The sequence below is a fragment of the Kockiozyma suomiensis genome (genome assembly GCF_038497685.1).
Source record: "Kockiozyma suomiensis strain NRRL Y-17356 unplaced genomic scaffold V2V93scaffold_10, whole genome shotgun sequence".
Taxonomy (NCBI): Eukaryota; Fungi; Ascomycota; class Lipomycetes; order Lipomycetales; family Lipomycetaceae; genus Kockiozyma; species Kockiozyma suomiensis.
In genome coordinates this window covers 34,738-46,055 of record NW_027117673.1, presented here as the reverse complement: position 1 = coordinate 46,055, position 11,318 = coordinate 34,738, and the positions used below count along the sequence as shown (strand labels likewise).

The 11,318-nt window shown below is 43.6% G+C and overlaps 5 protein-coding genes across 5 annotated transcripts; 2 read left to right on the top strand and 3 right to left on the bottom strand.

Annotated features, from left to right (window-relative positions):
- Positions 1-122: 122 nt before the first annotated feature.
- V2V93DRAFT_387311 (putative monooxygenase) lies at positions 123-1,868 on the top strand. The gene is made up of 3 exons (XM_066912293.1): positions 123-613; positions 667-1,527; positions 1,593-1,868. Exons 1-3 carry the CDS (start codon positions 320-322, stop codon positions 1,800-1,802), a joined length of 1,365 nt encoding a protein of 454 aa, XP_066764592.1. The 5' UTR covers positions 123-319; the 3' UTR covers positions 1,803-1,868.
- A 62-nt stretch (positions 1,869-1,930) lies between these two features.
- Positions 1,931-3,474, bottom strand: V2V93DRAFT_372264 (putative salicylate hydroxylase protein). The gene is made up of 2 exons (XM_066910702.1): positions 2,726-3,474; positions 1,931-2,673 (listed from the first exon to the last, which is right to left on the bottom strand). The coding sequence occupies exons 1-2, from the start codon at positions 3,434-3,436 to the stop codon at positions 2,137-2,139; spliced, it is 1,248 nt and encodes a 415-aa protein (XP_066764591.1). The 5' UTR covers positions 3,437-3,474; the 3' UTR covers positions 1,931-2,136.
- Positions 3,475-3,796: 322 nt separating this feature from the next.
- Positions 3,797-5,311, top strand: V2V93DRAFT_326098 (cytochrome protein; the record flags this gene model as incomplete). The annotated part of the gene is made up of 1 exon (XM_066907520.1): positions 3,797-5,311. The coding sequence occupies one exon, from the start codon at positions 3,797-3,799 to the stop codon at positions 5,309-5,311; it is 1,515 nt and encodes a 504-aa protein (XP_066764590.1).
- Positions 5,312-6,018: 707 nt separating this feature from the next.
- V2V93DRAFT_326002 (putative MFS transporter) lies at positions 6,019-7,569 on the bottom strand (the record flags this gene model as incomplete). Its single annotated transcript, XM_066907517.1, has 3 exons — positions 6,019-6,814; positions 6,867-7,264; positions 7,318-7,569. 3 exons carry the CDS (start codon positions 7,567-7,569, stop codon positions 6,019-6,021), a joined length of 1,446 nt encoding a protein of 481 aa, XP_066764589.1.
- A 583-nt stretch (positions 7,570-8,152) lies between these two features.
- V2V93DRAFT_34861 (OPT oligopeptide transporter protein-domain-containing protein) lies at positions 8,153-11,290 on the bottom strand. Its single transcript, XM_066907930.1, has 2 exons — positions 11,061-11,290; positions 8,153-11,010 (listed from the first exon to the last, which is right to left on the bottom strand). The coding sequence occupies exon 2, from the start codon at positions 11,007-11,009 to the stop codon at positions 8,409-8,411; it is 2,601 nt and encodes an 866-aa protein (XP_066764588.1). The 5' UTR covers position 11,010; positions 11,061-11,290; the 3' UTR covers positions 8,153-8,408.
- Positions 11,291-11,318: the final 28 nt, after the last annotated feature.

Sequence of the window (11,318 nt, the reverse complement as noted above, 5' to 3'; positions counted from 1 at the left end):
GTCTCTCGAGCGCGGAGAAACCTATTAGCACAATAATTAAGTGCATGCCTGCTTTTGGCACAAAACTTTAATCTGCTAAGCAGCCGTGTGAGCTCTGTAAGCAAATCCAGTCTACGCTGGCCAAATATTTACTCCGGGCCCATGAAACCTTACATATCGCCGTGGAAATACGGCCAAACTTTGCGGCGCGGGGAAACAATGTGGTAAGGCTCAGGGCCTCTACTCCGAACAGCATCCTTCACGGCTACCAGACTTGCTACATTATAAACACCGCCATGACGAACCATAGCCTTTCATCCTCAACTTCAACTGCTGCACCATGCTTCCTGAACGACCTGCTTCGAATAAGCCCCGAGTGATTATTGTAGGCGCTGGCCTCGGGGGTCTCGCATGCGCTATGGCAATGCATCATCAGGGATTCGAAGTCTTGATTTTTGAAAAGATCAAGAAATTCTTGAGACTGGGAGACTCGCTTGGTCTTGGAGAGAATGCCTTGAAACTTCTCAAACGGTGGGGGTTGTATGACGAGATTGTCGCGATTGGCAACAAAAATCCAAACATGAACATCAGACGTTGGAATGACGGTAAAATTCTTGCAGTGCAACCATTGATGGTGAGTATGAATATTCAGATTGTTATTTTTAACTAGGGCTAATTTGATTTTAGGATATGGCTGGATATATTGGACATCGCGGTGATTACCATACCGCCTTCATCAATCGCGTTTTGGCACTTGGAATGGAAATTAACATGGGACTCGAAGTGGAGACCTTCAACGAAGACGATCCAAGTGTCACCCTTGTTGATGGTCGTATCTTCTACGCCGATGTAATAGTTGGAGCTGATGGAATCAAGTCAAAGACCCGTGAACTTGTCCTCGGATTTTCCGATGCACCCAAGAGCTCTGGTTATGCATGCTATCGTGCTTATTTTAAAGGAGAAATTCTCAAAGATGTTCCAGAATGCCAACCCATTTTAAGCCACGATTGTCTTAATATCTGGATTGGACCTGATATGCATCTGGTCCAAAACACCCTTCGTGACGGCGAGGAATTTAATTGGATTCTTACTCACCGTGACGAGACTGACATCGAAGAGAGCTGGTTTCAACCAGGTGATATGGATGACGTGCGCAAGCTAGTAAAGGGTTGGGACCCCCTAGTTACTTCTGCCGTAAATGTTACCCCTTCGTGCCTTGATTGGAAAATCTGTTATCGTGCGCCTATTCCTACTTGGGTTAGCAAAAGTGGCAAAATTGTGCTACTTGGTGACAGCTGCCATCCTCATTTGCCAACTAGTGCTCAAGGAGCATCTCAGGCAACAGAGAGTTCTGCCGTTTTGGCATTGTGTCTTAAATTGGCAGGGCCTGGCAATGTTCCTCTTGCGACACGTGTCTATGAGAAGCTTCGTTTCGATCGCGTACGACAAGCTCAACTTTCAGGCGAAGATGTCCGCAATCGCTGGCATAATGCTTTGAAGGATCTAGATGATGGTGCTGATATTGATCCCGACGACATCAAAATTAAGGTACAGTCTCCCAATTGGTTTCTTTTGGTCTTCTTGTTTAAAAAAGCTAACTAAATTCTCTGTAGAACCGCTGGTTATATTCGTATGACGCTGAAGAAGATACCAAAGCCCGCTGGGAAGAGGTCAGCGCAGTCGTCAAGGCTGAACTTGAAGTAGGCAAGATTACTCCGTTGTTTGGCGAAAGCGGACCGCCTCGTAAGCTGCTTGTACGCGACGCATATGGAAAGATCAAGACTGCTCCTCGGGCGGACGCTTTGCCCTCTCTTACCATTTAGAGATATGCTTTTTCAGCTAATAATTGATTCAACTAAATCTTAAATAAATTTGATATTCTCATTTTTTATTATGTGAACTTACCTTGCTTCATTGAAACTCTTATGGAATTTTATGAAACTCTATATACCTCTAAAGCGATAACCCGCTACAAATTTTAAAGACTAAGGTTTTGCTTATGGTGGTGACGAGCATTTTCTGAAGCTAATCTACATCTGACACGAAAGTGAGCCCATCTGATAATATTTATAACATAAGAGAGTTATTTATTCAATTTTCTTACTGACAATGTTGTCAACCAATTAAAAAGTAAACCAATTAGAAAAATTTCGTTCTTTATGCAGCAGCGTTCAACTTTGCTACCGTTTCTTCATAAACAGCATATGCATGCTTCTCGGCATCGTGAGCTAGTAGCCACTCTTCGCGAGGAAGTTTGATCTTCTCTGGCGAGTTTAACAGATTATCAAAATCAGCTTTGTGCCACTTATCTCTGGTTGACTCGCCAGTCAACTGAGCTGCACGGACACGACCATATCTGATAGCTTCAAAAGCCCGTAAAGCTTGAGTTACATTTGACTTTCCAGCAAGCTCAAGAGTTACAGCAATAGTTGCGCCGTCCTCCATTGCTTGGCTGGCACCTTGAATAGATGTAGGGAGAAACGGATGCGCAGCATCACCAATCAAAGCAATACGCGCCTTTGGAGAAACCCATGTCGGTACAGGATCACGATATACGAGTTTCCAGTCAACTAGATAGTCGGAAGGAGTTGCATCGATGATTGCCTGCACTGCGGGCTCCCAGCCTTCTAAAACTTTACGAACATCTTCGATCTTTCCAGGAGTCGACCAGCTCTCTTCAATATCAGCATCGTCCTAAAAGAAACCATTAATAACCATATTACACAGCAATAATCGATAAGCTTACCTTATGAGTGCAGACCCAACTGAAGTCCTTGCCCCCTTTAGTGGTGGCCGCTAAGAAATGAATATCTGGCCCAAGCCATCCGCAGTGATAGTCACCATTCTCACACATAAATTTGGTAAGAGGGTTTGTGGCAAGCTCGCCTGAAGGGAACCAGGTACGGAAGATGGCATAGCCCGAAGACTTTGGCTTATCTTCGTAACCCAGAACAATCTCGCGTCCTTTAGATCGGACACCGTCGGCAGCCAAGACCACATCACCAGTATACCTCATGCCATTAGCAATGACCCCAGCTTCCTTGTCGTCCTCAAAGTAATCTACAACCCGGCATCCCAATTTTATATCAACACCCACGTCGATGGCATGCTGATAGATGATTTGATGCATCTCACCTCGATGACCATTGAAATTCTTGCCGTAGAAGGGCTCTTTGTCCCAATCCTGGTAGATTAAATTATTTCCTCGATAGTCCTTGAAAAGAAGACCTTTAGATTGAATGCAGATCTCATCGAATTGCTTTTCGACGCCTGGCCAGCGCTGGAATATGCGTCCAGCATTTGCGCCAAACGAAATAATGTCGCCTAGGGCTTTGACCTCGGGGAAAGATTCAAGGAGGGTAACTTTGTGTCCATGACGCACTCCCTCGATGGCCGCCGTGAGCCCAGCAAAGCCGGCACCGACGACGATGATGTGTATCTGGTCTGTTACTGTCATTGCTGGATGAAGAATTATTTGTGAGTAATGCCCTCTTTTAACGACTGTCGAGTTGCCGGCGGCCGGCGGTTGTCTGATATAAGTCTGACGTTCGCGCCGCAGCCCCGCCGCATCTCCGCGACCCCGCAGTTCTCAGCTGCCCACAGGGATTCGTTGTGGGGCGGGAATGGCCACATATTTCTCCGCGGCGCTGATTAACAATATGCATAACATATCTATGTCTTCCTGCGCAACACTTTGGCCTCTGTCTCGTAATTGTGTTAACTAATTGTCAGCATGATCTTTATCGCCTACGTCCTTCTGACAATCCTTGCCATCCCGGCAGTCGTCATCCTACTCGATATTCGAAAGGTCCTGCGTATGCCGCCAGGGCCTATCCCCCTACCTTTTATTGGCAACAAGTTAATTATTCCACACTCGAAGCCATGGGTTACTTTTAGGGAGTGGTCTTTCAAGTATGGCCCGATCTTCACTATTTGGATAGGTCGACGACCTACGGTTGTTATTTCGGATCCCATCATCGCCTCAGAGCTTATGGAGAAAAGGTCGATAAAATACTCCTCCAGGCCTCGTTTTGTTGCCATGGGTGAACTTTACAATAGTATGGCTTCCATATTAGTTCAACCCTACGGAAAGGAATGGACTATTCGCCGCAAACTTCTACATCAAGCATTAAATCCCAGCGCTCTTCGCCTCTACAAGCCTATTCAGACAGCGGAGGCATCAAGGCTCTGCTATCAGATATTGCAAAACCCTGTCGATTACGAGATGCTAGTTGATAGGTACACTTCGGGCATAGTATTTGTTGTGTCATATGGTCATCGGATCGATTCGATGGATGCTAAAGTTATTCGTCGTCGTCTTGCATTTATGCAGTACATGTCTTCTTTAAATGTTCCTGGTGCATATCTTGTTGAGTCACTTCCGATTTTGAAATATTTGCCAAACTTCTTGGCGCCGTGGAAGAAAGAAATCGAAGTCGAAGGACTGAAAGAGGCCGAGGATAGCATTGCTTTGCTTAACGCAGTTAGAAAGGACATTACCACTGCGGAAGCGCGTGGCGAAGAAGCGCCTGAGTCGCTTGCCAAACTGCTTATCAAGATGGATGAAAAGGAAAGCATCGGTCTTTCAGAGCGGGATCTTGCTTCCGTTCCCTCCAGTCTCTTCGGTGCCGGATCAGATACAACAGCCTCCACCACGTGCTCTGCAATCCTTGCCATGATCACCCATCCAGAAGCTCTGCGTGCGGCTCAAGCCGAACTAGACAGTGTCGTTGGTCCGGATAGGACTCCAACGTTTGAAGATGAGTCTAAGCTTATTTATCTGAAGGCGTTTACCAAAGAGGTTCTTCGATGGCGCCCTGTTGCTGTTCTTGGCGGAACACCGCATCTGTCAACTGAAGACGATGTGTATAATGGATACTACATTCCGCGAGGAACAACAATTCTTGGAAATTCGTGGGCTATTAATTTAAACGAAAAATACTACCCCAATCCTGATCATTTCAACCCTAAGCGTTTTCTCGACGACACTGATAAAGTCTACGCGTCAGAGAAAGATGATTTGGAGAAAGGTGCTTCTCATCCATCGAAGGAAGGTCACTCGTCATTTGGCTGGGGGCGTCGCATCTGCCCTGGAGCTGGTATTGCTTCCAACAATCTCTTTGTGGCCTTAGCTAAGCTTATTTGGGCATTCGACTTCAAGCCTATTCCTGGTCACAAATATGATACATTAGATTATACCGAGGGCTTTAATAGCCGTCCTAATCATTTTGAGTGCATAATTACTCCTCGAAGTGAGCACCATAAATGGGTCATAGAGCAAGAATACGAAGCAGCTATAGGTGTCATCAACCAATTTCCTCCTTTTGAGTAGTCCAACAGTTGATGAAATAAATTTCAGTAAATTTCTTATTTCTTTTTTTTCCTCTAAACTCTATAAACCCAGCCAACTTAAAGCTGCATTATGATGAATAATATTAAGCCACGATAATTTACGTTGCTAGTGCCCAAGATTGAATGATTTCAAAGCGCGGCTTTCTATTTCGGCGGTCGTCCGAATACATGGGTTCATGGCCGAGTTGTGATACAGAGTAAACCCTCATCTGAAACAGTAAACATTATTCCATTTGCCACTTCAGTAAAGAAAGGAGTTATGATATATGGAATCTAATGTGTCCATCTGTGTACGACATCCACCAAAGTTATACTAGTAAAGGTCGACATAGGTCTGTCTAGGTTTAGGTAGCTGTCTCAATATTACTTGTTCTACGGATCTACAGACGGGCGAATCAAGTTGTTATGCATGGCAGCCTAATCAAATCGATAATGCGTCTGATAAAATATTAAGATCGATGGTATTAAATCGTTAGCGACTGAGTTATCTTTTCGCCACGATAGAAAACAGTAATATTAGCAAATTTTTTGTGCGCTGAATAAGGATGCTCATTAGCGTCAATATCCCATGCAGTCATCAAGTCTAAGGAATAAGCCGAAATATGAGAGAACAAAATATTAATAAAAATTATTATTAAACGATAGACTTTATTCAAAAGAATTAGAGCCACTACTATGTTCACGTAATCATACAATATATCTAAAACCGCGGCCCATCGCATGAGTACTTTCAGGAAGTTCTTCCAGATTTTCGTTCTCCAACTTTTCAAGCATTCGATTCTCACGGACAAGCATCAACCGAATCCCCCAAGCAACTACTGCAGTGACAACGCAGAAGGCTGCAGTAGATGCCCCTCCCATGAGATATCGCGGGCCTGTCGTAGACGGATACAAATATGTACCATAAATAGTAGCCGTGTTACCCAACATGTTACAGATCGCAACCACTGCAGAACGTTTAACACTAGGGCGCGGAAAAGTATTTGCAATCCACGCGACAATGATTTCGTAGGCCGTGAAGGCGCCCATGGGGAGAAAAAACATGCCGACAAAACGTGCCGCGGTGTTAAGAGTAGCAACAACAAGAATATTCCCAAACGCAGAAACAGCCATAAGAGCCACTATATGGATGGAACGATCGTTGTAGCGGCCTGAAGTATATGTAGCAGTCAACGAAACAACGAATGTGAGAAACCAGACCGGAGCCGTGAGCAAGAGCGATTCAATATGACCAAAGCCCAGCGAATTAACAATCGTAGGAAGGAAATATTGGAACGTCTGGGTTAAAAGGGACAAATGCTGGAAAAGAATAAATACGTAAACTCTATAATCTTTAAAAGCCATTTTCATTCCTCCGATAAGAGACACGGCTCCCAGATCTTCAGACTCGTGCATATCTATGGTGATTCTCCAACGTTCGTAATGAAGCTCTTCTTCAGTAAGCCACTTGCATTTTTCAGAGGGAAAGTCAGGAAGAAAAAACCTGTATGAAGTTAGCAGATGAAATCAAAAATTTGAAACCACCGGAATCATACATTGAGGTCAAGGCAACCACGACAGTTATAGTTCCGTCGATGATAAATAGCCATCTCCAACCAGCAATCCCATGAGTGCCGTTTAAATTTCCAAGAACGCCAGCACCTATCAAACCACCAAACATTTGAGCTACAGCGTTTCCACAGTAGAACCATGCAATGCGATGACCGATTTCATTACGTGTATACCAACTCGACATGAGCATAACGGCACCGGGAAAAAAAGGAGCTTCAACAATTCCAAGGCAGAATCTGGCAGCAACGAGACCACCAAACGAACTAATTGTAGCCTGAAGACCGGATATGAGACCCCAAATTGCCATCGCGCCACCGAGAAAGTACGAAGGGCGAACACGAGTAATGACCAAATTGGAAGGAAGTTGCATCAGTAAGTATCCCTAATACAGAACGATTAGAGCAACTCATAGAAAAAATCGAAAAGGAAACGAACCACAAACAATATACTCGTCGCCAGATTGTAATCATTGCTCTTCATGTTGAGGTCTTCCTCAAGAGTTCCGAGACGAGCTTGAGCAAGATTACTGCGATCTAGAAAATTGAGCAGATACATCAAAACAAGAAAGGGAAGCAGCTTCATATCAATTTTACGAACAAGCCGCTTGTTCATGTAGGCGCGCCATTCCTCATCGCGTTGCTCAAAGGATAGATACACCTCAAACTCATCATCTGTGACACCTTTCATCCCTTGTTTTTTCTCCATTATCAGCTCATCAGGTTTGTCCGCCAAAGCGACTGACTTCGTCTCTGTATATCCTGCGTCCTGCATTATTAAATTTCAAGTGTTTTCAACAGGAGGCCAGTGGGGTGAGAACGTCGAGATGGACTGATAAATCGTGGCTTTATAAGGTGAGCCCACTGAAGCCTGGAGTGCGACATTCGCGGGGGAGGGACTCTCCGATTTTAACCGAAACTAGCAGCGGCCCCGCATCCGGGGAAGCAACAATAACATGCAATTCACGCCAAAAGTGGAGACAACGTTGGTATCAGCGTAAATAATATCCCTATAGGGGACTAGTCTGAGCAAAAGTATGGGGATAAAGCACTCGGCCAACCTCCGAAGAGCAACGGACAAGGGCCGAACCGCCGCACACCTTCAGTATCCGCGCTTCACAAGGTTACAATAAGCGTCAGGCAACTTTCCAATTTAATGCTTGCAGCAAGCAGGAAAGACATTTTTTTCTCAAAAGAAATCCGACTCAGTGGGCAACTTTGGGAGTATTGTATGTAGTATATCAAAAAACTAAAAGTATCCTCTCTCTATATTTCAGCATTTAATGGATTATTTTGTTGGTGCGGCTCTTCTTCTGTTCGATCAGCTGATGGGCAAAGTTTCGCTTACATATTGTCACAATCAAATGCTGCCTTCACAAATAGAAGCAAATATATTACAGAGCAGATAAACTAATGCGTGGATAAATAATAAAACAAAAAAATACGAAGCATGTATTGGGCGCGCGATTGCAAGAACTAGTATTACTAGGCCAATCACAACAGACACGCTGCTATTAAGATAGATATCAATTAGAATTCACCTGGAGCTCTACCAAAATAGCCGCGCTCTGGAATTTCATACAAACGACCATTTGCCGTTCCATCTATACCAGCCTTGGAAACCTTATTTCCCCACCAGCTCAGAGAAATTTGTTGATATTGTAAACCAGCAAATATAACAATGGCAGAGAATGCAACACCAGCCGTAAGAGCAGAGGCAAGAATATAATTATACTTTGTCCACCAAGGCAGATATCGCCGCTTGATATACCACGTGAAAACCCAAGAAACAATGAAACCAGGGGTATAATAAGAAACATTGTATCCAGTTCCCCAAATAGTAAATCCAGAGACGATAACGCAAGGATGAAAATATTTCAACTGCTTAGGGAAGTAGCGACGAGCAGCCCAACCGGCTACCCCAAGGCATGCTCCAATTAGAAAGCAGTATTTAATTTCAGGATAGATATCATTCAAAACACGGTCAGGGCCAATAATGCCGTATAGAACGGCAGCAGTATAAATGCCCTGTGAATATGGACAGGTGAACTTGTTGGGTTGGGTGGGAGTACAGATCTCAGGAAGACCCAGTACAACATAAATGGCAGCTATTGTAACAAAGACCTGGACTAAGACTGCAAAAAATTGACCCCTAAAAACTGCCCGAGGAGGAATTTTCATGTAATGCGCCATTTTAATATCACCAATAAAAGTTTCGGATTGAGCATCAGTATTATAGCCATAAAGGCGAGAAATAACATTTCCCACCCCGTTTCCGGGAATAATGTAGCCGCAAATGAGACTTGCTAGCTCGTTCATTTCAAGCTGATATCCTGTAACTGCATAAATAATTGATGTTGGTATTAAAAGAGCAATTCCCATAGCGATCATTACGATAACCACCCAGACAGGAGTTTGAGATGGATAGACAGCGACACCTATCACCCCAAAAACAAACGACGCAATAAGGATTAGAACAAACCACCAGTCCGGGACCTCCTTATATTTCTTCATTTCGCGAGTGAAGGGATCATTAAACCCTTCATATATTGAATCCTCACCAGGATTAAAAAACTCGTTCCAGCTACCTGGAATCTTAAAAGAGCTCTTTCTGAAGCTTCTCTTAATAAACATCTTAAGAGTTTTCCACTCAGTGAGAAATGTGAAAACAAAAGAAATCGTATATGTCACATAAGTTGCTCCATATAATATCAAGTGCCCCGCTGTGATATATGGTGGAGAATATGCATCGTATTTGCCTTTGTCAAAACGGCCGTCTGTTAGAACTCGCGATGTGTTGTATTTGACACCGGTATTGTCATATGTGGATGAAGTGTTTATCGGCAGATAGGCAGTATTTTTGTAGTTTGTCCAATACATGATCAGAATAACAAATGCTGAGATAATCACTCCAATATACTGATTTGCAACAGCAAAGAATGGTCGCACCATTGGATTATTTTTTTTGATAACTGCCCAATCAAAGGTAGAAATAGGATTAAATCCAAGACCAAGTGTTGAACCAGTAATAATTGCGAGCTTCAAGTTTTGAGGCGCAATCCACGTCATCCAGTTAAACGTCGAAAGAGCTGTAAAGATGAAATCCGGGAAGAAGAAGTAGAGAAAAGAAGCAATTAGGACAATGTAGAAAAATTTGATTTTTGGTATGGTCCAGCCGTTTATAGACTGTGGCTTTTCCTTAACCAGTAGCGCCCGATTCAGCATGATAGTTGGTAAAATAGTCGGCCAAACCGCATTAACAGGATAGATAACCCATCTTCGCAGAACGCCAGCCATGCCGAGACCAAAAAACTGAGTAGAGACATTCATGAGAAACAAGAATCCAAAATTTACCCAATTGACGCCAAAAAAAACATCAAGTTTCAAAGCCATTGCATAATTAACTAGATTACTATAATGACCACCCGCGTTAAGAATAATGGTAGCAAACATCTGCTCCTTTGCGGACCAGGGACCAGGATTAAGCTCTAAAGTTTTTCCCAATATCCGAAATTTCCAATTTGGTAGCCTCTCTGCAAGCTTACCGCAAGGATACAACAAAATCTGCATGACAGTCGAGGAGATGTTGATTGAGGGCTGGCGGGGCTCTCCAAGGGTCTCATTGACAAATGCACCAACTACCACCCAGCAGAAACCCAAAAAATAAGAGCGGATTGTTTCAACTGGAACATCAGGGTCATCAAATGGCTCAGTACAAGAGCGCACTTCAGGATAAGGAGAATGGTATTTGATCAAGGAAGCTTCGAGTCGAATATCAACCTCGTACGCTTCTTCACCGTAGCTATATGCCTCGGGGCCTTGTAGTAACAGCTTGATTTTATCCAACGTCTCCTCAGGAAAGTTGTAGTCGTTGTCATGAAGTTCAACAGCATCAAGTAAAATCTGTTTTGCCTCTTCAAGAGACATTGAGCGGATCGCATCAAAAATGTAACTGTCACCACCTTCACTAATGACATCTGTTGCATCTCCCGAATGATTCAACCGATCAACAATAAAATCTTGGTCAACAGTGAATACGGGTTGGACAGAGATTTTTTCTTGGAGTTTCTCATTGTAGGCTGAATTCTCGGAAACCAAGGATGTAGAGATTATAGATGAGTTTTTCTCCATCCTAAAATGGATTAGCTAACTAAACGTAAGATTATACGAATGTATTCGCACCTATTAGATTTGCTCAAGTAGCAGAGCAATTGGACTAGAATGCAACAGGTGACGGTTTTGGAGACTGGCAAAGTAAAGGTATTTACGAGATCATTGCAGAGCGATTATCGGAGTTAAATAGTCATTTGTCGATAAGCTTTATCAGGCACTAATCGGCTAGCAATAGTACCTGTCAAGTATTTTAAGGACGCTGATTGGTGGCAGATCTAGGTGTCAGTAAAGTAAAATCAGCTAGCTATTAGCAGATTTAATGTAGGG